This window comes from Haemorhous mexicanus, chromosome 9 (genome assembly GCF_027477595.1).
Source record: "Haemorhous mexicanus isolate bHaeMex1 chromosome 9, bHaeMex1.pri, whole genome shotgun sequence".
Lineage (NCBI taxonomy): Eukaryota > Metazoa > Chordata > Aves > Passeriformes > Fringillidae > Haemorhous > Haemorhous mexicanus.
This window is the reverse complement of record NC_082349.1, coordinates 29,527,382-29,552,471: the sequence shown is the minus strand read 5'-3', so window position 1 is coordinate 29,552,471 and position 25,090 is coordinate 29,527,382. Positions and strand designations below refer to the sequence as shown.

General features: G+C 49.2%; 2 protein-coding genes across 3 annotated transcripts; both read right to left on the bottom strand.

Moving 5' to 3' along the window:
* Positions 1-1,181: 1,181 nt before the first annotated feature.
* Positions 1,182-7,522, bottom strand: RNASEL (ribonuclease L). Its single transcript, XM_059854741.1, has 7 exons — positions 6,965-7,522; positions 4,433-6,710; positions 3,980-4,068; positions 2,850-3,040; positions 2,623-2,743; positions 2,208-2,329; positions 1,182-1,842 (listed from the first exon to the last, which is right to left on the bottom strand). The coding sequence occupies exons 2-7, from the start codon at positions 5,850-5,852 to the stop codon at positions 1,707-1,709; spliced, it is 2,079 nt and encodes a 692-aa protein (XP_059710724.1). The 5' UTR covers positions 5,853-6,710; positions 6,965-7,522; the 3' UTR covers positions 1,182-1,706.
* A 9,326-nt stretch (positions 7,523-16,848) lies between these two features.
* Positions 16,849-24,862, bottom strand: LOC132331357 (regulator of G-protein signaling 16-like). 2 transcript variants are annotated; one of them, XM_059854737.1, is made up of 5 exons: positions 24,391-24,862; positions 23,134-23,235; positions 22,270-22,331; positions 20,669-20,835; positions 16,849-19,465 (listed from the first exon to the last, which is right to left on the bottom strand). In XM_059854737.1, exons 1-5 carry the CDS (start codon positions 24,468-24,470, stop codon positions 19,265-19,267), a joined length of 612 nt encoding a protein of 203 aa, XP_059710720.1. In that variant the 5' UTR covers positions 24,471-24,862; the 3' UTR covers positions 16,849-19,264. The 2 variants fall into 2 exon arrangements, with proteins under 2 accessions (XP_059710720.1, XP_059710721.1); XM_059854738.1 differs by lacking the exons at positions 23,134-23,235; positions 24,391-24,862 and adding an exon at positions 22,465-22,924.
* Positions 24,863-25,090: the final 228 nt, after the last annotated feature.

Below are 25,090 nucleotides of genomic sequence, written 5' to 3'. Positions count from 1 at the left end.
TCTGACATGTCTGTGCCCCCAAGGTGTGCTTTGCAAGAAGCTTCTTCAGCAAGGCTGTGGCACCAATGCTCCAGGAGCAGTCTGCTCTGCAGATGCTGTGAATGGATCAGGTTTCTTCTCTGACACCAGAACAGAGCACAGGAGCCAGCCAGATCACCCCAGAGAGAAAAATCACAGCTTGCTGGGTTTAGCCACTGCTCTGTTTGGAGGCTGCCTGTTGTGTAACAGCAGGAACAAAAACTCGTGCCAGCTCCCAGTGCCTCCTCAGCCAGGGTGCCCTTTTGCACCTGCCTGCTGCCACGGCAGGATTCTTCCCACAATGACATGGGGACAGAAATGGAATCACCATATCCCTTTAAAGATAGCTCAGGTGCTGTTCTTGAAGGGTTTTAGCTGGGATGGATTCTATGTAGGACCAAAATAAAGAGCAGATGTCCCACAAGGGAAAATGCTGATCAAAACAAAGCCCTGACATTGTTTCTTCACACTGGGACAATATGCAGTGATGCTTAAAGCATGTCAATGAAATATTTGTATGGATCTCTTTTAAGCACAGCATATTTTGTAGATGACAGCGACTAAAAGAAGTCATAATGGAAAACTCCCTCATTTCTCACCATTAAGGAAAGTGCCTCAGCCACAGGGCAGGCTCATATGCTTATCCTGACCCAGCTCCTCAGTGGAACAGCACAGGGATGGAAGAAGCTGCAAAGGTCACAGAAAGCAGGAAATGTGGCATTTTACAGGAGGCTGGAGGAGCCCAGCCCATGGCCTCACTTCTCTTCATGCAAGAGCAGAAATGCTGCCATGGCACAGGGCACCCCATAGCCCCCTGCTCCCCCCACTGCTGAGACCTGAGCACACCTCTCTAGGTGTCCTCCTGCCTTCTGGGCATGAGAAACACACAGTGAGCAAGAAAACAAAAAAAAAAGAGGAGGGAGGAAGGGTAAAAAACCCAAAAATATTGGTGCAAGAGGAGTCAGCATTCTCCAGGTTACATTTTCTCATCATCAGTTGTGTAGTCAGACTTCCATAATGTATTTAAAATGTTCCCAGGACCCTCAGAAGGACCTTTGCTCCAAGGCAGGAGCACTGATGCAGCTGGTGGTTTGACAGTGCTGCAGAACCTCTCTTCATGTGCAGAGGGGACGGGGGAACCTCGTTCCTAAAGGAGCGTAGAGTCACTTTTCTCTTTGAGTTTATTTCAAGTTTTTTTCTCCATGGGGTCATTGAAAGAATAACAATCTGTGTTTGGGGAAAAAAAACCCCAAATGCAAAAAACAGACGCACAAAACCCACCAAACAAACAAACAAACAAACAAAAAGGCAAAACAAAAAAACCCCAAAAAAGAACAAACCACCTAACAAAAAAAAAAAAAACCAACAAAAAAACACCAAAACCAAAACAAAAGAAAAAAAAGCCCACCAAAAAACCCCACAAAAACCTGATAAAAACAACCTTTTCAACACATGAAAAATATTTCCATAAGCAACATATAATCACAGTGCAAATCAGAGCATCCCAAGCTCGTGGTTGTTATACCAAACTCTTTGGAATCTTTCCTACTTCAAGTCCTCCATACTCTGTCCCTGGGTGTGCTTTATCCCATCTCCTTACCCACCTCTTCAGCTCTTTTTGAGGTGAATAAATAAGAAATAAAAGGAGTGATGGTGGGATCAGACATGGGACAGGAGGCAGTGGCATCCTACAGAGAAGGCTCCTGGAAGTCTGCGAGGTGGCTGCACCCGGGGTTCTGCCGTAAGCTGTTGTACACATAGATGGTGAGTTCTGGGAAAACCCCCAGGAAATACTCAGCATAGTCCCCTATTTTGTTGCTGATGCTGAAAGAGAACAAAAGCAAACAGGATTTTTAAAGCTTCTCCAAGAAGAGGATGTCCTTACAAAGAGAAAGCCTTTCAAGAGAGGCTTTCTGATAACTTGGAGAGGTTTCCTAGAAACCCCAGAGCTGCAACTTTTCTACTCCTCAATCCTTTTTTTTTTTGGGGGTTTTTTTTTTTCTTTTTTTTGGCTATTCCTCCAGCACCTCCATCTGTCTTTCACTTTCATCTTGGGTAGATCTCTCAGGCCCATCGTGGGGATTCTTGGGCTTGTCCTGGGCAAAGACAGGACTTGGTGATCCTTGTGGGTCTCTCCAGCTCAGGATATTCTCTGACTCTATGGCAGGGGCAAGGATGAGAACATTTACCTTTCATCTTTGTGTTCATCCATGTTTCTCATGAGCCTCAGGAGTTGGATGACATTATTTCTGTATTTGGTAGACTTTGCATTCCTGGGATTTTCCATGACATGTAAAATATCTCCGTCAATCTGAAAGAAAGCATGAAGGTTATTCCCTGCCTTTCACACCCCACAAAAACCAACAGACTTTGAAGGTTTGCCAGCCAGTTCAAGAATGATCAGTCCCTTTTATCACCCCAGTTAGCAGAGCTCCTTTTAGCATCAACATCTTCTGACTATGTGCCTTCAACTGAATTGTTTTATCCAGTTGTCTGCATTTTGTGTGGGACTACTTTTTCCAGTTGCATTTTTAAACACTCAGAAAATCCTCTGCCTGAATGTCTAGCTCAAACCTGATACCAACCCAAATTGAAGAGGATTACCATTTTGGTCCACTGTGGATAAGGAAAAGCTTTCTTAGTGACATTAGGATGTTGAAAAATTCTTTTTTTGTTTGGGTCATCTTTGATTTTATTCCATATACTCTTCAGGAAGTTGAACCTGCTGTGGGATGAGAAGCTTCATTAGCTGCAGTGGGACCTCACTGTTCCCAGAACTACAGGCAATTCCCACACCAAAACTGCACCTCCTTTGTACTCCCAGGCCTTACCTCTGATTGCTCCAGAAATAGGGATGTTTGCTCAACCCTTCCAAGCCTCGTTCATCAGGAGAGGACAGGCTTTGTACAAGGTCCAGAGCCTCTGTGTAATCTGGGGAATTGGGAGCCAAATCCTCAATGCCAACTTGCTGGAGGGGTTTCCTACCCCCTGTTAAAACGTAGAGCACAAGCCTGCCCAGGGCCTGCAAAGAGACATCACTGCTCCCGTGCCACTGGCACCCAGCTTCCAGCCCGGAGGAAGAGGGGCTCATATCCCCAAACCCTGCAGGGGCCCAGAAGTGTAAAATACAGCCCTCATGGAGCCCTGGCTGCTGAGAATTCGAGACTTTCTGTGCTGGCAGGCACTGACCCCCAAGAGAACACTGCTTTTGACCTGAGGCTGTGGAGAAGGCTTCCAAAATTGAATGGTAGAACTGGGATTGTGGGTGTGGAGTTTGAATAGAAGTGTGCTGTATCACAGGGTGGGAAACTTAGAGTTTAAGGTTATAGAATATAGTAATATCTATAAAGCAAGATGGAGGTTTTAGGGCAGTGGCTGGTCCTTCTTCTTCGCCTTCTTTTCCATGGGTTTGGGTGGTTTTGTGTAATTGTGTTAAAAAGTCCACATTGTGGGACATGGGTGTTTGGTTATTGGGTTAAATGTGAAAATAATTAAAAGTGGGTTGGGTCATTGGGTTAAAAGTAAAAATAATTTAGGCATCGCTTCTTTATTGGACATTTTATCCCCAAAAGGCCTTGTAGAGAGAGAGATGGCGTTCCATTTTTAGTTTGTTAGAGTGAAGTGCTGTAGAACTCACAGTTTGTGAGATTGTGACATGGATAAGAACTAATAAACATCTGAGTCCCAACAAGCAATACCATCTACATGCATTTAATCCCAGCCCTGGCAAAAAGAAGTTAAGGCTCGACACACCCAACACAAACTTCAAAGCTGTGTACACCAGGACAGAGGAGATGGGCATCCAAATCAACATCCCTCTTATGCAACACCTCTCACTACACTGATTTCCCCACAAATCAAAAACATTTTCTAGTTAGGAATGCAAAAAGCCTTTCCTGAGGACCCACAGCTACAGAGCACCCAACATTTTAAACCATAGGTTGGTTGACAGAGAACTTGCCTGTAAATCAGACTTTACAAGTTCTTCTTGGCCTTCAATCGACCTTCTTTTATTACCAAAGTCCGCCAAGTAAATTTTGCCACCTAGATCTGGGGAAGTAAGAGAAATTGTTAGCAAATAAAGGTGGCAAACCTTCATACAGTCCATTGCTGACTTCTGGATGGCCCCTTCTTTAAAAAACAGTTCTCTGGAGGCACCTGTGATGGGTTGGTCTGCCTGCAGAGCCCTGGAGAGGCAGGCAGAGCTAATGGGATGTGTAAGCTTGCTCTCTCTGTGAACCTATCTGTATTTATTCAAAGAGGAGATCTAAAGCCACCCCTTCAGCACAAAGACAGCTTTTACAGACTTACTTTTACAGACAGCTGTGAGGCACCTTCTTCTCTAAGCTTCAGGGAGAGCAAAATGAAAACATAAAGAAAGCAAAACAAAAATATAAGGAAAGCAAAACATAACCTATCACGATGTTCCTGGGCTGTAGATCCTGGTGAGCAAATCCGAGGGAGTGCAGCTCTCTCAGTGCCTGGAAGATGATCTTCAGAGCAGCTTTGTAATCCTTCTGGCCTTCAGGGTCCTGCAGGTACTCCTGGAGGTTTTTCTCCCAGAGTGGGAAGCACAAGTACATGCAGCCTTTTTCCTTCTCAGACTGGAAGAGCTTCAGTAGATGTTCGCTGTGAGAACACTTCTCAAGGAACTCTTTCTCTTTGTCACCCTCTGCACTGCGGGTTATTTGCACTGCCACCTCTGTCCCTCCGTGGAGCCCGAGGTAGATGCCATCCTGAATTTTCTGCTGGATGTATGGAAATGTCTTCAGTTTGCCAATCATGGGGCGATACATTTGATCAAGGTTTATCAGCTGGGCCCTCCAGCGTTTGCTGTTTGGCTCCCAGGCTCTGGGGGTCTCTGGAACAAGCCTGACGTTGTGCTCACGAAGAAGGTTTTCCATGCTGGGAGAACGATTCCTCCTTGCAACTGCAATCAGGTTCCCCAGATCCGTCCTCGCTCCCTTTTCACACAACAACCTTGCTATTCTGCAATCATCTTTCTCCACAGCCACCATCAGGGCTGTGTTGCCCTCCTCATCTGCATCATCAATATCTATCTCATCCTTCTCCAACAGAGCTGTCACCAGCTCCGGGCTCTCCATTTCAACAGCCAGGATGAGGGCAGTTTTCCCACATTCATCTTTGCTCTTCACATCCACACCGTGCTCCAGCAGGAAGCAAACTATGGGCACAGGTGACTCGTGCTTTCTTTTGCCTGAACCTTTTTTTAGGGCGTGGATCAGGGCATTCCTGTCCCTGTTGTCACGGATGTTCACATCAGCCCCCATCTCCTGGACCAAGATTTTCACAGCTGAGAATTGGCGCTCCCTGCAAGCGTCCATCAGCGCTGTGGCCCCTCCTTTGTGCAGTTTGGCTTTCTCCTGGCTGGGTTCCCTCCTCAAATTCACCTTTGCCCCTCTGCTGTACAGGAACCTCAAGGCTTCCTCCTTCCCGTACCACGCAGCCTCCATGAAGGCCGTGAAGCCGTTGATGTCCTGCTCATGGATGGAGGAGCCACGCTCCAGGAGGAGCTCCAGGACCTCCACGTTCCCTGCAATCCCTGCCTCAATAAAGGCAGTGCCCCCATTGTCCTTCCTGGCGTGCACAGAGGCTCCCCTGGCCAGCAGAAGCCGGACCAGCTCCTCCTCATCGATTCTCACTGCAGTCTGCAGGGGTGTCCAGCCACTGCCGGCCTTGGAATTCACATCTGCCCCTTGCTCCAGCAGCTTCAGCACGGCTGCTTTATCCTTGTTGTACACAGCGTCATTTAACTCTGCTGCCTTCATTCTGGGAGGGGTGGTGGTCTCCTGGCTGTGAGCTGAGGGCTCCATGGTGCACAGGGAGAGGGCTCTGGGCTCACCACACAAGGATGGGAGAGGTGCAGTGCTCAGAGGGAGGGCTCTGGGCTCACCACCAGAAGGATGGGAGAGGTGCAGTGCTCAGGGAGAGGGCTCTGGGCTCATCACACAAGGATGGGAGAGGTGCAGTGCTCAGAGGGAGGGCTCTGGGCTCACCACCAGAAGGATGGGAGAGGTGCAGTGCTCAGAGGGAGGGCTCTGGGCTCACCACCAGAAGGATGGGAGAGGTGCAGTGCTCAGAGGGAGGGCTCTGGGCTCACCACACAAGGATGGGAGAGGTACAGTGCTCAGGGGGAGGGCTCTGGGCTCACCACCAGAAGGATGGGAGAGGTGGAGTGCTCAGAGGGAGGGCTCTGGGCTCACCACACAAGGATGGGAGAGGTGCAGTGCTCAGAGGGAGGGCTCTGGGCTCACCACACAAGGATGGGAGAGGTACAGTGCTCAGGGGGAGGGCTCTGGGCTCACCACCAGAAGGATGGGAGAGGTGGAGTGCTCAGAGGGAGGGCTCTGGGCTCACCACACAAGGATGGGAGAGGTGTGGTGGTCAGAGGGAGGGCTCTGGGCTCACCACACAAGGATGGGAGAGGTGCAGTGCTCAGAGGGAGGGCTCTGGGCTCACCACACAAGGATGGGAGAGGTGCAGTGCTCAGAGGGAGGGCTCTGGGCTCACCACACATGGATGGGAGAGGTGTGGTGGTCAGAGGGAGGGCTCTGGGCTCATCACACAAGGATGGGAGAGGTGCAGTGCTCAGTGCTTTCAGAGTGGGGCATGTGCCAGGCGTGGCCCATCCAACACATTAGGGGCACTTTTGAGGGCTCTGTGGTCTTCACCTGATGAATGAACAGAAAATACTGTGTCATTAGCCTGTGGAACCTCACCATTCCCACTCCATCTGTCCTGTGTGAGGGGCAGCTGAGGACAGCAGTGCCAGTGCCAGCTGGGAGAGCCAAGGCCTGGAGAGAAGCACAGCTTTAGCACTCATGGACCCCTTGTTTCCCTGCCTGGCCCCAGCCCCTGTCACAGCCCAGGGAGGTGTCCCTGCTGCTTTTGCTGTGAATGTCACCTCAGACTCGTCCCAGGTTACCTGATGAGCCATCAGTGTCAGGTGGAGATGGGGATTCCCCTTCAGTTTTGGATGGCAGCCACACACGGTCCTGACTGCCCCCGATCCAACAACTGGAGTGAGACAGAAATCCTTAATCCCTCCTGCTTCTACAGGCTCAGAGGAGACCCCACCTGACAGGGAGCCTCTCCTAAGCTTTTCACCACGTTAGGAGATTGATCAGGTAGGACTTAATTTACCTTTATCAGTCTGGTATCTAGAAAAAGTGGGGCTCCAATACCCATTTTCTGATCAGCACTATTAGGAGTTACTGCCTGACAAGCTGGACTGGAAATTAATTACCTAAGCCAAACAGGAAAGGGGTAGAGAAGTCTTAAGGTATAAAAGAAAAGTATAAATTTACATGAATTTACCCTCAGGAAAGCCAAAGATTGTTTTTTGGATGGTTTCTTCTATTCCCTGCCCAAGGAATAAACACAGAATTTCAAGAATTTCAAGAAATAAACACAGAATTTCATTGGTTTCAATGCATTTCATTACCTTGTATTAACTTCTATACCTTTTGCCACACAGGGTGAAAAGAAAAAGTTACTTTCCTGGCCAGAAAAGCAGCATAGCATCCCCTGGGCTCAAGTTCCTCACCCCTGTCAGGACAGCAGAACCCTGGGGAGGAGGAAGAGAGGGGCTGAGCACCTTCCTCCTCCTCCTCCGAGCAGCAGACTCACAAGATCTGAACTCCAGGAAATGTTTAAACATTTCTTTCCCCACCCCACTGACTTTTGACCATGCCTGCGTGTCCCCATGTGTCACCCAGCCCTGCCTGCTCCACCTTCAATGACACAGCCACCAAGGTGTCCCCAGATTTGTGCTGGACCCTGCCAGGAGGATGCTGGGGTTCTGGGGGAGGTACATCCAGGAAAGTAACCCTTTTTTTTTTTTCCCTGTGTGGCAAATAGAAATTAATACAAGGAAATTAAATGCATCCAAATCAATGAAACACTGTTTCTTTCTTGAAATTCTTGAAATTCTGTGTTATTTCCTGCTGGGCAGGGAAATAAACCCTCCAAAAACCAATCTTTGGCTTTCCTGAGGGTAAATTCATGTAAATGGTGCCTTTTTTCCAGCATGCAGCAGAGAAATCATGAGCAAAGTGCTCTCCCCATGCACCCAGACCCTGCTCAGAAACATCTGCTCAGCAGTGCTTCAGGAGCTGAAGGCCTGCAGGCATTGAATGCATCAGGGCTGTAGACTGGGGGACATTTGGAGTTTCATTTTAAGCTTTTCCTTCTTGTATTTGTGAGGTACCCTGTGGCAGGAAGGAAAGATGAATCTGAGTCCTTATTTTTAGAAGGATATCATTATATATTATATTATATTATATTATATTATATTATATTATATTATATTATATTATATTATATTATATTATATTATATTATATTATATTATATTATATTATATTATATTATATTATATTATATTATATTATATTATATTATATTATATTATATTATATTATATTATATTATATTATATTATATTAATGTTCAACTATACTGAAGAATACAGAAAGGATACTTATAGAAGGCTAAAAGATAATAATGAAAACTTGTGACTCTTTCCAGAGTCTCAACACAGCCTGACTGTGATTGGTCATTAAGCCAAAACAATTCACATGAAACCAATGAAACAATCACCTGTTGGTAAACAATGTCTAAACACATTCCAAAGGAGCAAAACAGAGGAGAAGCAAGTCAGATAATTGTTGTTTCCCCTTTTCTCTGAGGCTTCTCAGCTTCCCAGGAGAAGAATCTTGGGCAAAGAGGATTTTTCCAGAAAACATGACAGTGACATTTCTTCACCTTTTTTGTAAATCCATCCACATGAGGAGACTAAATGCAGCTAAATTACACCCAGGGAATCGCTGAGCTGCAGATGTGTGGGCTCCTCCCTGGCATCACCCTGGCTCCCTGCCCTTTGTAGGCTCTGTGTAAACACCCAGCCTGCTCCTCCAGGCTCTCCTTATCTGCCTGCAAAGCCTGTGCAGGAAACACACAGGAGGAGCCCAGGCTCTGGTGATGTCCCACCCAGTTTCCTGTGTGGTGGCCCCAGCTGTGGGTGTCTCTGGGTATGGGTTGAAGGCACTTGAGATGATAGTTCATGTTTGGACTCAGGTGTTTATTATTTCTTATCAGTGAAACAGTCTCACTACTGGGAGTTCTGCAGCTTTTCATTAGAAGGCACAAAATGGCCAACAGTCTCTTGGTACAAGGTCTTTTAAGGCTAAACTATCCAATTAAGAACTGACACCTGGATTATTTTCCCTTTTAACCAAATAACTTTTCTGCCCAATTACAAAATGCCACCCAAACCCATGGAGAAGGAGGAAGAAGAAGCATGAAGAAGAAACCCAGGACAACACCCTGTGCTCCCCATCTTGCTTCCATCCACAACACACTAAAAATCCCAAACCCTCAATTTCTCACCCAGTGACACACCCACACTGCTCTCTATAATCTATTTCACACTTTTGTGGGCTCCAGTCTATCCTGAAGTCTGGGAAACTTTCTCCATGGATGAGGGTCAAAGTCAGAGCTCCCTTGGGAGTCAGGGCACCCCAGAGTAGACAGAGAAATATTCCCAGTGCCCTGGGTTCCCACATCCTTCACTGCCCTGTGAGGTGAGATGAGCTCAGCAGAGCCTGTGCAGCTCCCCCAGGCAGCTCCACTGCACTGTGCCAGCAGCAGGATGCAGGGCTGGAATTGTATCCATTAAATCATCCCTGACTTCCCCGGGTGCCTGGGTACCTGCCCAAACTGGGAATCTGCATTTGGACCCTGAGACATGGCCTGATACAGGCACAAGGGCACAGAAAAGCCCTGAAGGGGGAGGGTAGATGCAGGGTGGGCTTTGTCTGGCTGGGGAAGAGCTTTTAAGCTTTTAATCCAACTACTTTTGCATTAAAGTTTGGCGTTTCTGCCATTTGAATTTTGCAAAGCTCAATCAAGGTAATAATTTTTTAAAGGTAAATAGATAATTACAAGGTCTTGGCTTGCTAAAGCCAGCAATCTTGTTTTAGCTCTCATTATAATTTATCATCTCTATAATTGTAAAAACTGTTTTTGGAGACTGCCGTTGTGCAGAGGCCAGGGTAAGGAGGGGGTGATGTGTGGGACTAAAAGAGAGGTCCCATCTCTGGGTGCAGCCCTGTGTGTGTTTGCTGTGGATATCCCAATCCTCTGCTCACATCTCCACACCAGCTCTCCCTAAACTCTGCCTCTGCAGGAGTCACATCCCCATACCTCATTGGGCATCCTGCTTCCCACAGCATCCACAGGCTCTGGGAACCTCCCACAGTCTCTGCATGGAATTCTGCAGGGTTTGTGCTGCCACAGGAGGCCTTGACACAGCCCCAGAGGGATAGAGACTGTGCAAACTCAGGGGCCATCTCCAGTCTGTCCCACGGCTGTCTGGATCTCATTTTAATTCACAGCAAGGATCTCTCCTAGTTTGACCAGGGCTGTGGCTGCAGCTGCTGGTGTTCAAGTACCCGTTTGCAGGCTGCAAAAACAGAGAAACAACCAGAGCAAGGGCACATCTCTGCTTCAAAGCCAGAAAAGACATCCAAAAAGCCAAAAGGCATTAAAAAAAAAGCCAGTGTAACAACATCACATTGCCCACCCACCCAAGTACAAGAGCCTTCTTCAGCTTGCTGGTTTAATTAAAGTCATTTATTAGCTTATGGTGGGAAGATGAAAATCCCTAGGATGGTAGGAATCCAAAGCCTACAGTGTGGGAATGAGGTGTTTGCTAGCAGCAGGGCTGTGGCAGGAGTGTCCTGTTGCCTGCATCCCAGGGAAGAAGAGTGTGCTGGCAATGCTTTCCTGATCCACATTGTTTTTCACAGAGCCATAAGTCTGAACTCTGAGACCCTGTAACAGGCAGGGAATGAAAGGGTCTCCAAGGAGTAACAGAGTTCCTCTCCACCACCATTCTGTAGTCTCTGGGTTATGGAGTTCCTGCTGTATTTGTACATCTGCAGTCATTATTTGCCCCCACGCACTCAGGAGATGAGCTGCTGAGACACAGACAGCAGGGAAATCAAGGGCACAGCTAAGCAAATCTCCCTTTTCCTTCATTCTGATGGACTTCCACCCATTTTTGCATCCCTTCCCCTGAGATGACATCTCCCGAGAATCCTTGTCCTCCCAGCAGCCACAAATAAACACAGAGCAAAATGTGGCAACAAAAACTGCCTGCCAAGGGCAAAATCATTTTTTAAAGGAGCTATGAATAGTGGGATGAGGTTTTTTGCCTTTATGTTCCCTTCACATGCTTTCTTATTATATTTCCAAGTGGGAATATCCCAGGGTTTATGTGCTTGGCCATGCTGATGTGACTCTCAGTGCTGGAACACAACCCTGGAAAATAGTCCACAGAAGGATGGTAGGTGATGCTACCCATGGAGGAGCATCAGCCACTTCTCACAGAGCCATTTAGGTTTGGAAAGACCTCCAAGATCATTGAGTCCAACCTCCAAAGTCATTGAGTCCAACCATCATCCGTCACTGCCAAGTCCAGCACTGAACCACATCCCCCATACCTATGCCTTTTCTGGAGTATTTTTACCTTTTTAAAACTTCATTTTTTAGTTTTTTTTGGACTGCTGCTCAATCCTCATCACCACCAAGAAAGAGATTTTTGCCAGCAAGGAAGGAGAGATGAGGACAGCAACAAGGCAGGCAGGGACCTCACCAAGCAGAGCAGCACATCCCAGTCCCTGGGCAGAGAGAGCAGGGCAGATCCATCTAAAACCACCCAGAGCAACCAAAACAGGTCAAAGAAGGAGTCAGGCTGAGCACCTGAGCTTAGATGCCTTTCCAAGGAGAGCAGGTGGATCTCCAGCAGGATTTCCCCCAGCTGTTTCTCATCCCCATCCTTCCCCCAGGCTGTGGCTGTGCCATGTCCCAGCTCCCCTCCAGCACAGGCAGCCCAGCCCTGGGGAGGCAGGAGGGCTGGTGGATTAAGCTCTTTTCTGGCCCAGAGATGGAGCAACTGAGAGCTGTTTTAAAAACTTTTATTCCATTTTCAGTCTCATGTGATGGGTGAGACAATACAGATGTTATAATTCACACCATCACAATCAGAAGCCAATTAATTCTTAATTACAATGCACTAGAAGGGTTTCTTGGCCTTTTGCTGTAGATGCCTTAAAGCCAATCATCTAAAATTACCCCTCGTGAGTCCTACTACAACACATCTTCCATAGTTCTACTTCTCCAAAGTATCCAGTCTTATTTACAAAACCATCCTTTGAAACTTGTTTCTATTCCATTTCTCTCTCAGCAATGTCTGTCCTATCCCATGGCATTTCTAAATCAGCATTTCTTATCTCAAGCTTTGCACACAGACACACACTATGTGAGCCTTCTGTCAGGTTGAGAATTCTCTACAAATCCATTTCCCACATTGGCTGCAGACCCCAGCACTGCCCTTGGTGCCCCAGCAGCAGCACAATGCATGAAAATCACCTCTCATTCCTCCTCAGCTCCCGAGGCAGCCCAGGGGCACAAATCCTTCTGTGCAGCTGGAGGGGGTTGGCAACCTTGGCATTCAGCTGCCTGCTCAGGGCAGGGGAAGCACATCAGCTGTGAGTTCTGGCACCTCGTTCAGGCCAAGGCCTTGCAGTGGGAGCTGCAGAGGATGCCATCCAGCTGCTCCCTCCCTGCTGGCTGCTCCGGGGCTGGCAGAGCTCTGCAGGACACGGGAGAGGCGTTTGGTGTGTTTGGAATGGCTCAGTGCATCCTCTCTGCTGCTGAGCTCCCTCCAAAACCATACCAAGATAACATTTTATAGCCTTCCTTCATGGCCTTTCTTGAGAAAGAGAAGTAAATCATGGATGTGCACACATGCAGCTGAGCTCCCTCCAAAAATCATATCCAGATAACATTTTACAGCATTCCTTTGTGGCCTTTCTTTAAAATGAGAACGAAATCATGGTTGTGCACACATGTAGTTGAGCTTCCTCCAAAAAAATATCCAGATAACATTTTACAACAGGCCTTTCTTTAAAAAGAAAAGTAAATCATGGATGTGCACACATGCTGCTGAGCTTCCTCCAGAAACATACCCAGATAACCTTTTATAGGCTCCCTCCACAGCCTTTCTTCAAAAAGAGAAGTAAATCATGGATGTGCACACATGCAGCTGAGCTCCCTCCAAAAATCATATCCAGAAAACATTTTACAGCAGGCCTTTCTTCAAAAAGAGAAGTAAATCATGATGTACACATAAGCAGCTGAGCTCCCTCCAAAAACATACCCAGGTAACATTTTATGGCCTTCCTTCAAGGCCTTTCTTTAAGAAGAGAAGTAAATCATGATTACACCCATGCAGCTGAGCTTCCTCCAAAAAAATATCCAGACAACACTTTACAGCAGGCCTTTCTTCAAAAAGAGAAGAAAATCATGGATGTGCACACATGCTGCTGAGCTTCCTCCAAAAAACTCCAGATAACATTGTACAGCCTTCCTTCATGGCCTTTCTTTAAAAAGAGAAATAAATCATGGATGTACACACATGCAGCTGAGCTCCCTCCAGAAACATACCCAGATAACACCTTACAGCATTCCTTCATGGCCTTTGTTTAAAATGAGAAATAAATCATGGATGTGCACACATGCTGCTGAGCTTCCTCCAAAAAAACATCTCCAGATAACTTTTCACAGCCTTCCTTCATGGCCTTTTTTTAAAAAGAGAAATAAATCATGGATGTACACACATGCAGCTGAGCTCCCTCCAGAAACATACCCAGATAACACCTTACAGCATTCCTTCATGGCCTTTGTTTAAAATGAGAAATAAATCATGGATGTGCACACATGCTGCTGAGCTTCCTCCAAAAAAACATCTCCAGATAACTTTTCACAGCCTTCCTTCATGGCCTTTTTTTAAAAAGAGAAATAAATCATGGATGTACACACATGCAGCTGAGCTCCCTCCAGAAACATACCCAGATAACACCTTACAGCATTCCTTCATGGCCTTTGTTTAAAATGAGAAATAAATCATGGATGTGCACACATGCAGCCTGCTGTCACGTGTGTGTACCCATGGAAAATGAAAAGCTCAGAATTCCTACACTTAGATACCTGCACATCCACCTGCCTAAATGCTTGTCCCAGTGCCCTCCTGCATCCCCATCCATGTCCTAAGAGCACCCCAAAGCTGCCTGGTCCCACTGGAGCAGGGATCTTCAGGCTGCAGGAGCCCCTGAGCTGCTGCTGGGAATGCTCCAGCTCCCAGGGCATGGGGAAACAGCTTTTTTTTTTTTTTTTTTTTTTTTTTTTCCCACCAAATTAATCCACCCTTCCCCATGCTGGCTCATGGAAAGCTGGCCCAGGAGCAAATTCGTGCTCACAGCCTGGAGGCAGGGCAGTGCCACCCCCACGGTGGAACTCAAATCCCCTCAGCTGCTTCCAAATTTGCAGCCTCCTCCCTGGGAAACTTCAGCCTGGGTTTATTTGAGTGACCACAGCTGGATGAGGGAAGCTTTGGCTCCTCTGTCTCTAATGTGGTTTTGTGGGTTGGGTTTTTTTTTTAATCCCCCTCGAGGCTTTAAGGTTTTGTTGAATGACCACGGGGTTTTGGCAGCAGGCACAGCTGGAGGCAAGGCTGGCTTTTAGTGACTGGGTTTTCTCTTTGGGAAGCATCTCAGAGGAAACTGGGCTGCAAATGGGATTGTGCAGAATCAGCTGTGGGGTCTGAGAGCTGCCCCTGAGGCTGAGGCTCAGCTTGGGCCATGCATGGTGCAGCAAGAATGGACACAGCCTCACATTTCCTTCTAAAGAAAGCTCAAAAAGGTTTTAATTCTATATTTTTATTACTTCTTTTTTTAAATTTAATTTTAGATTTTATTTTTAATATTTTAAATTTTAATTAAATATGTATTTTATTTTTAAATAATTTAATTTGATTAGGTTTTTTTAATGGAGAATCAGTTTTAAATTAACTTCAAGGTGTGCAAGACAAAGTATTCATATTTTTCATTCAGAAGCTGCAGTTAAAAAAAAAAAAAGAAAAGGCAACAACATTATTTTTTGATTCTAGCTGCTTCTAGTCTGCTTTACTGCCCTCTTTCCTGACAAGTAATTTAAATATTTCCTGGCTACTTTCCAGCTCATTTCTTCCCTCTGACATGGGCAAAGATCAGATAGAGATGCAAACTGCTAGGATCCTAAATCATCTGGCTTGTAAGACAAGGCCATGCTTAATTTAACAGGAAATGAGAGGTGAGGGGAAGCTCAGCCTGCTTTCCTCTGGATGGGTGGGGATGGAGCAGAGTCCATGTGTTTTACAGTGCCTGCTGATTCTTGGCCCCTGCATGGCTGTCACAGGGCTCAGGAGCTGCAGCTGCTTGGAAAATGCATTTGAGTGGCAGGGGGTGGCTTGTGCTCATGAAAAATGCATATTTTATGATTGGTTTTCTTCAAATATTCAAATGAATATTATATGTGTTGTGTCAGAAAGTGATGCTGTATTCATTTTAAGTAGGGTGTTAAATATGGTTTTAGGGTATAACATAAGGTTAAAATAGGAACTATGCTATGTAAGACTCTTCTAAAGAAAGGACTCACACTGAGACAGCAGCCACAGGACACCTAAACCTTTCAGAGAAAGAGAATTTATTGCCCCCTTATCAGAAGAAATGAACTTCTTCCCGCCTCGCTCAGCCCTGAAGACACCGTCAGGATTCAGAGGGAGAAGCTGACACTGCCCAGACAGAATCCTGTGTTTGAATGGAATTGATGCATCATGGATGAGGTGTATGAATATGCAACAGGCTGTTGCTTTTAAGGGTTAATTCTCTGTTAACGTGGGTCCTTTTTCAGGCTTATGTTGCCCAGGAAAGGTACCCGGACTGTCTGAAACTCTTTGTTTTTATTGTCTCATATTGTCCTAATCCAAATTGTCCAAATTATTATTACTCCAATTATATTATTATTTTTATAACCATTTTATTACTATTAAACTTTTAAAATTTTAAAAATGAGTGATTGGCGTTTTTCACATGCTCCTAGTGACACCTTGGAACATGCACATCCTGAGTGATTCCCTGGGATTCCAGCTCCTCCTCACCAGCCCTCTCACACTCTCCTCTGCTGACGCAGGCCAGTTAATTCTGGCTTCCAGAACATGCAATAAATAGAAAGAAGGCAACTGAAATAAAACCATTTTCTGTTGGGTTTTTATTCCAAGCACATTTTCGAGCTGCACTGGGCTGCTCCTCTCCAGCCCTGGGTGCTTCCATGGAGAGCTCTTTCCATGCAAACTTCCCCTCTCCTCCCAGAGCATTTGAAGGAACTGCTCAGACCTTATTCTGAACAGAAATAGGATTTTTTTAACCCCTCTGGTACCAGAGAGTTCCCCCCTTGATAATGAATTCAAACATCAGGTGTGTTACTGACAAAAATCAAGTATTGTTTATGTCAGTGACCCAAAAGCAGGGTTTTTTCCTTGCATCCTCTCAATTTTATGACATTTATGTTTTTAATAATACTGAGCAGATATTGGGAACTGCAGTCCTGTAAAGGGCTCAGAAATTATGAGCAATACAAGCAGCACTGAATACCCTGGCAGTTCATATATTCAAAGCTTCACTTCTGCTTTCATGCTTTCTATGAATCATTCAGTTTTCTTTGATAAACCAAATACCACAAAGCTTTATGCCTCAAAAGTCTTCCCCCTTCCTCTTCTGCCCTTGACACTGTCACTTTTAAAGGAACTGGAAATGCCCCCTGAGTCACCCAACACAGGCAGCTTTGCAAAGCATCCAGAATTAGAATGTAAAATTTAATTGAAAGTCCACGACCAGAAAAATAAAGACCCAGCCCATGTTGTCAGGGTATTTTGCTCTTTACATTTTATTTTATTTTATTTTGGAATGACAACGTTACGTCAGCAATGAGAACAGACCATTGTGCATCGCTCGCTTCAGTAACACAGCAAAGGTGCTTCCAGTTGTAAAAATAAATAATAAATAAGAAAGCAGCTGATATCTCCCTGTAAACACAGCCAGGACAACAGCCAGAGGCTCAGTGGTGGGGCCAGGATGGGGGTGGTGGAAGAGGGCTCGGAGTAACATCCCCAAACTGGTCTTTGGTCCCTTGCTCTGCTCAAGCAGCTGTGAAAAGCCCAAAGGATGCTGTGCTCTGATGTTGCTGAGACAGGGGGGCAAAAGAGAGTTCCCTTGGCAAGGAGTGAGTACCAGTGGGATAAGGATCTCCAGGTTTGTTCTTTGGGGATAAACAGAGCCCTGGAAAGCAGCCCTCAGCAAGGAGCAGTGCTGGTGGCACATTCCCCAGGACCCAGCACAGGCTCCACATCACCCACCCACCCACCACTGCTGCCAAGTGGGACCCACACCTCTCCAGGACCCCAAAATTCCTGCTGAGAGGGACTTTCTGAAGAGCTGCCCCCAAGTCACTGAATTCACGGGATGGTTTTGCTCACTCCATGGGTTTCTGGTAAAGTGCTGTGGCTGCAGACTGGTTTCACCATCCAAGGGAACACCAAGCCCAATTACAAACCCAGGCAAAGCCCTGGGTTTTCTCTCCCAGATGTGAAAATCAAGTTTTCCATAGAGTTGCTCACCAAAGTACCTGTTTGACCTCTCTGTTCCCTGCCTAGGACAAGCTGCTGAGATGCCTTCCACTTCTTTAAGGGGAGAGAGGGAACAACATGGGCTGCAAAGCATCCTTGCACTGCCCTCCAAACTCTCTAGCAGCTCTCCCTGCTGCTACTGGTGTACCTTGCTCCAAAATTGTGCTACAAATCTGTCTGGTCCTCTCAAATTATTACACAGAAAAGGTGGGAAGCATGCCAAGTGCTACAACAGCTAAAATAATTTAATTTACAAGCTCCTCGGAGCAAGGGATACACGTGTGTGCTTTCAGCAGTGCTCCTCTAATAAATATAGCTATAATAATAATAATAACAAGAATGATGAAATAAATAACAGTAACAGGGATAAAACGTCACGCACGTGACCTAAGATTAGGTGCAATCTGAAGGTCGTGGAGCTCAAGCGAGGGATGAAAATGTCACTGCACTGGAAGGAGGTGGAAAGCTTCGATGCAGAGCATGCATAGGACACAGCTGGAGGATCTTGGGGTCAGGAGAAGGCAGGAGCAGGATCCCTCCAGCTGAAATTGCCATGTAACCTCGGGGGTTTTATTCTTGCCATTCCCTGTGAGCAGGAGCAGCAGGTCCTGTGCTGGCCCCGCAGCTGGCGGCTGCTTCTGCTGGTCAGAGAGCAGGTGGGAGCTCTTGTGTTTGGGTGCTCAGGGGAATCCATCTCTGAATGAGTCTGAGGTGCACTCACAGCCCAAACCCCATTTCTCTCCGTGTTTGCAGTGCTGCAGGTCTCCGGCCGAGCTGTGAGGGGAGGCTCCGGGCTCCCATCCCCGGGGAGGGAGGAATGTGAGTCTGGCAGCTCATGAAGCATTCAGGATGCTGGGGATCTTGGGGTCAGGAGAAGGCAGATGCAGGATCCCTCCAGCTGAAATTGCCACGTAGCCTCGGGGTTTTTATCCTGGCCATTCCCTGCGAGCAGGAGCGGCAGGTCCTGTGCTGGCCCCACAGCCTGTGGCGGTCAGAGAGCAGGTGGGAGCTCTTGGGTTTGGGTGCTCAGGGCAATCCATGAGCTGAGTTTGAGGTGCACTCACAGCCCAAACCCCATTTCTCTCCGTGTTTGCAGCGCTGCAGGTCTCCGGCCGAGCTGTGAGGGGAGGCTCCGGGCTCCCATCCCCGGGGAGGGAGGAATGTGAGTCTGGCAGCTCATGAAGCATTCAGGATGCTGGGGATCTTGGGGTCAGGAGAAGGCAGATGCAGGATCCCTCCAGCTGAAATTGCCACGTAGCCTCGGGGTTTTTATCCTGGCCATTCCCTGTGAGCAGGAGCGGCAGGTCCTGTGCTGGCCCCACAGCCTGTGGCGGTCAGAGAGCAGGTGGGAGCTCTTGGGTTTGGGTGCTCAGGGCAATCCATGAGCTGAGTTTGAGCTGCACTCACAGCCCAAACCCCATTTCTCTCCGTGTTTGCAGCGCTGCCGGTCTCCGGCCGAGCTGTGAGGGCTCCACCCCGGGGAGGGAGGAATGTGGCTCTGGCAGCTCCTGAAGCGCTGAGGGCGCAGGGGATCCTGCCAAAACCCCACGGCTTCAGCCGGACCCCCGCCACACGGGCCTCGGCCCTCACACACAATCCGTGTCCCACCCCGTGCCTGGCCCCCTGGCTCGTCCCCCCCGGCTCGTCCCCCGGCCCAGGTCAGGTGTGCGAGCGCTTGCTGGCGCCGCGGCTGGCGGCCTGCTTGGTCATGTCCTGGTAGGAGGCGGATTTCAGGAAGCGGGGGTAGGAGTCCTTCTCCATCAGCGTGCGCGTCTTGGCCTGCGCCTCGTTGAAGCAGGCCGAGGTGGCCCCCGAGAGGTTCTTGCGGGTGATCTCCCTGGTTTCGTGGTCGATGTTCACCTGCAAGGCGGCAGAGCCCACAAATGTTAGCTCCTCTTCTATGTGAGGACAAAACCTGGTTTGGATTCTTCTTCGGATCAGGGTGGAGATGCTCACAAGCCTTTCTGTCCCTTCACTAATGTGGCTCCAGGGTTTTTGGGATCTCCCCTGGGTTGCCGTGGGTGTCCCAGACAGCAAAGTCCGGCTAAGCACATCCTGACCAGGCCCCTCATGCAGGCTCCAGAGCAACAGGCAATCTTAGCAAGCTCAGCTCTTAAGTGAGACTGTCACTGTGATATTTTCTGAAAAATCCCTTCGCCAGGATTTCTTCTCCTGGGAAGCTGACAAGCCTCAGAAAAGAATGAAAACAATAATTATCTGCTTGCTTGGGAATGTGGTCTGGAGATTGCTCACCAACAGGTGCATCTTTGATTGGTTCCATGTGAATTGTTTTTAATTAATGACCAATCACCATCAGCTGTGTCAGACTGAGGAGTCAGTCAGGAGCTTTCATTATCATTCTTGTTAAGCCTTCTGATGTATCCTTTCTCTTTCTTTACTGTAGTTTTAGTATAGCATTTTTAAGATAATATAATCTCATGAAATAATAAATCAGCCTTCTGAGAACATGGAGTCAAATCCTCATTTATCACCTCATCCTGGGGACCCTCACAAACACCACATGAGATCAGCTCTTTAGTGATTCTCAGCTCATTAGTGATTTTCAGCTCTTTGCTTGCTATGTGCCTTTGGCAGATGCAGGGAGAGAGAGGAGAAGCCTGTATGAGGTTCCACAGAGGTTGTCTTTATTGGCAGCTTCTGCAAACGGTCTCAGACAGCTCTTCTGCCAAACTGGGGCTTTATATAGGGTACAGGAGTTTTAGGAAACAGTCCAATAGGAAGGGTCGAGGCGAAAAAGACCTATGGTCTTACAGAGAGATAACAAGGGTCTGAGGGTGGAAGAAGAGTTTCTTTGGTCCAGTCATCATGAGTAGGCATTTCTTATCCTAGACAACTGACCACCAGGGAAGCCCTGCAGGGCCTGTGCCTGCTACACTTCATGGTTAGACTCAATTTCTGTTCCAACATTAAGTGAAGGACCACACGGTGTTAGAAATTGAACAAGAGCACACCTTCCCACTGACCCAACAGCATTTTAATAAAACCCACCAGGGTATTTTATTCCTTTCCCACCCTATTTGATGTGACAGAAAATGGTCTCACCTCCCTGGGCGCCTCATTTTGGACAAACTCCTCAAAGATCCTGTTGGCTTTGGAGGCCAGCTTGGTTTTCGACCGGGTCTTTTTGAAGTCCTCACATGCCAGCCAGAAGTCGAGGTTCTCCTCGCTGAATTCAGTCTTCAGGAAGGTGTGGAATGCATTCACCCCACCTATGGAGAGGAGAGAAGAGCAGTTAATCGGAAAGAAGGCAGGGGGAAGAGGATCAGCAGCAGACACTGCCTGGGGAGCGTTGCCCTGGGAGCTCAGACCGTGACATCGGCAGATTTCCTTCCCTTCCGGGCAAATTCCACCCTCTGAGACACCGCTAATTGGCCTCTAGACTCCAATAAAGTCCTTTCCCACAGACAAGTAATCCTCTGGTTTTATTTATCTGACCTTTCTGTAATGAGGCTTCAGAGTATTTTCTTTACAGCTTGGGGAAAGAGCTAATTCTACCTAAGGAGAAGCGCGCTGACGCATCGGAACGCTGCAGGAGCCGAGTAGCCGTGCCTCGGTTCTGATTTCTCAGCCCACATCTGGGGGAACGAGGTGCTGAGGACAGCAGAGTAATTGCAGCAAGGATTTCAAAGCTGTGCTGGGAGGGTGGATTAAGTTACAAAGCTAGAGATGCTCATTAGCCATCACAGCACGGGAGGGAGATGGAAAAAAAATACAGTTTCCCCAGACTTTGGCTGTGGAAGGACTTCATCTGGCTGGGGAAGAGCTTTTAAGGTAGACAACTATTTTTGGATTAAAATTTGGCGTTTCTGCCATTTGAATTTTGCAAAGCTCAATCAAGGTGATAGTTTTTTAAAGGTTAATAGATAATTACAAGGTCTTGGCTTGTTATAGCCAGCAATCTCATTTTGGCTCTCATTATAATTTATAATCTCTATAATTGTAAAAATTGTTTTTGGAGGCTGCCATTGTGCAGAGCCCAGTGTAAGGAGGGGATGATGTGTGGGACTAAAAATGAGGTCCCATCTCTGGGTCTGGAGGTGCTGCCTGCGTAGGGAGAGGGAGAGCAGCATCTCACAGGAGCCCTGTGCATCACAGGAACACAGCTGATACCAGAGTAGGAAAAGGGCAAGGTTATGCAGTCAAACAGCTGAATTCCTGCTCCCTGTGGAAGAGCCATCCCCGGAGGCACAGGACAGACAGACAGAGGGCAGCAATGCAGTTGTCTGAAGAAGCCCGAGGGGAGGTGGCTGCATGGCTGTTTCCACCAGACGCCCAGAGCAGACACTGCCTTCTCCCCAGTGTGGGGAAAGGGGTGCTTTGGGAATACCATGGCGTTCCCCCTGGTGGGCTGCTCCTCCGGGGATGCCTGTGACAGTGCTCCCGTCCCAAGGCAGCGGTGAGACAACACTTCTACCCCCAAAAACACCCAGCCAGGAGGAAAAGGTACAGCTTCCTGGGTACAGCAGGCAGTGAGCCCTGTGCCTCAGATCTGGGCAGGGAAAGGACCTCTTTCTAAATCCTCAAACACCTCATTTGAGGGGGAGGCGAGATTTCATCCTACACTGCCTCCAGTCATACAGCTCACTGTGAGTCCATTTGTCCTACACGCTCTCATCGAGAGAAGAAAACAAGATGCTACTCACTTTTGCTCTTGAGGAGCTGGTCAAAGGACTCCCTCCATTCCAGCACTTCTTGGGAGGAGTTTCTGGAAAAGACAGAAAGGTTGTGAGGCTCGCTGTCCAGCAGTGAGGGATGGGAGCACTTCAGCTGAGCGGCTCCATCAACAGGACACAGAAACCTTCAGCAGGAAACCAAAGCCAGGGGCCAACATCCATTACCTGTGGGCTCTCTTTCCTCTCTCCTCCCTTTCTTTCACCTTCCCTGATGGCTCACCCGACCTCATCTCCATGCTGCTGGCCAGCAAGTTCTCTAGGGGATGCTCAGAAGAGCCCTTTCTGCCGACACAAGTCCAGCAAGTTCTCTAGGGGATGCTCAGAAGAGCCCTTTTCTGCCGACACAAGTCCAGGAAGTCCTTTAGGGGATGCTCAGAAGAGCCCTTTTCTGCCGACACAAGTCCAGGAAGTCCTTTAGGGGATGCTCAGAAGAGCCCTTTTCTGCTGGCCCAGCAGAGCCTCCTCTGCAGGAAAGCCCCCTGCCCTCAGCAGCAATATTCAGTGTTCTGTGTTTAATGCTGCCTGCATTCCCCGGGGATCCCAGCCACTGGTGTGAGGCACCAGGAAGGGCAGGAGCCCTGCGGGTTCCCTGCCTGTCGCCAAGGCCCTGCTCTCTGTGCCTAATGCTAGAGCATCCGTTCCCTGCCGGGTTTTATAGCCGCTGGAGCAGGGAAGTGATCCGCCTTCCCGGCCCGCCTGGGTGGGACTACATGGAGGAGGGAGCTGTGCTCTGTGCTCTGTGCTGCGCAGATGGGCAGGAGCATCCCTCGGGAACGGCTGCTCCATGGGGGCTCAGCCCGGGCTGGACCCAGGGCAGAGCTGTGCTTGGCTTACCTGCGCCTCGAGCCCAGCTGCAGCTTGCTGGAGCTCCCACTCTTGTGTCCCGGCTCGGGTTTATGAAGCAGGATGCCCAAGCGGGTCTTCAGATCCTTGGCTCTAGAAAGGAGGGAGGGAGGGGTGAGATGGGATCTCTGGACCATCCGTCTGCCGCTCCCACCCCTGGCAGGGGCTGCACTCCGCGGGCTCGGGGGGACAGCCCTCGCCCCTCAGCTTCAGCCACTTCTTGGCTCTCGGGTGTGTGAAATAAACGCTCCCCCCTTGCTTCTCCTGCTCCCTGGCAACCGCGCATTAAGCCTGGGGGACCGTTTTCTCCTGCTCGCTGCCCAGGCAGAGACGAGCTCTTTCCTCTGGGGCAAGTAAAAGCTACTGAGTGCCCATCTGGAGCCCCTCCAGCTCCCCGGAGCTAGCCTGGTTCCTTTCCCCACCCCACTCTCCTGGCAGCGCTCCGCTTCTCCCAAACCGCTGGAAAAACAGCGATTTCCTTCCTCTTGGCACAGCGGGAGCATCCCCCTGCTGCCTGCCAGCTGCTGCTCCCCTGCTCTGATTTTTGGGGTGCCCCTGGGCTCCCAGGAGCCTGTCACCAGGCCGTGGAGAGGGAAGGGCCATCCACCTACCCCATGGCTTTAGGAGGCAGCACTGATGCTCCTGTACCAGAGGCTGGGATGCTCCCGTGCCAGAGGCTGGGATGCTCCTGCCCGTCCCCGCGGCTCCGCGGCCAAGGCACGGAGGAGGCACCTCCCTGCCGGGAGGTGTCTGCGGCAGCAGGGCAGGAGAAGCGGCTCCTGTCTGTCCCCAGGGTGTCCCCGAGGCGGCTGCTCCTGTCTGTCCCCAGGGTGTCCCCGAGGTGCTGTGGCCCAGCTGCTATTTGCGTGCCCGCGGCTCGTTCAGGCGTCCCTGGGCGCCCATACAAAAATCAGGGTTTAAATGTCAAGCCGGCAGCGTGGGGCTTGGCAGGAGGAGCGACATGTCACTGAACAGTCCGGCCGTGTTGACAAAAATACTCCTGCTGCTGTCAGCTCGGAGCAAGTTGTGCAGAGGCAGAGGCAGAAACCCCTGGTGTGTTTGTACAGCTCTGGCCAGCCTCCTCTCTCTCCCTCCGCCGGTTTCACCTCCGTGTTCCCCTCCTGGGGAGCAGAAGGGATGCAGCCACAAGGAATCACTTTGTGCAGCCCAGTTTCTACCCTACCATCACATCGGCGGCAGCAGGGGCTGGTCCAGGTGCGACCCCTCTGCCTCCCAGAAGCGCCTTACCTTTCCAGGCAAGTGATGGGCAGCGCGGCTAAGCCCCGGCACATGCTGAGAGCTGGGCACCCAGGCATCCAGCAACTCATCGGCTCCTCCCCGAGGGTGCCAGGGGCTGCAACAGGCGGCTGCGGGCACCACCTGCCCCGCGGTCCCGGGCTGGCGGCTGCGACAGCGGCGCGGAGCCGCGCTTTATATGGGCCGGGAGGCGGGAGAGCGGGGAGGGGGACCCAGCATCACTCCAGCCTCCAGCCAACCAAAAGCTGCTCAGGCAGCGCCCCTGAAGAGGAGAGCTTAGGTAAGTTTGTGTGTGCTGCTAAGGGAGGGGGGAGTGGGAGGCCCGGGCTCGTCCTTGAGCATCACAGTCATCGCCGCTTCCTCGGGAACAGGAAAAAACAGGCTCGTTCCCAGCGACGTGTGGAGCCTGCTGATGAAGCGCCGGCGGGTGGGAGAGAGAGGGACAGGACAGACGCTGCAGCCCTCGCAGAGAGTCGTCAGCCCCGTCCTGCTGCTCCACCCCGCTGCCCCAGGGCTTCCAAAGCTCCCACAGCTCCAGCCCTGCCCCAGAGGTTAAAGCAGGGGGTGGCAGCCCCCAGCAGGGTCAGGAGGGTTTGGGCTTCCTGGGGGGATGCAGATGAAGCAGGAGGGTTTAATGTTTCCACTTCTCTCTTAATGGCACTGCCAGTTCACAGCTGGAGTATATAATACA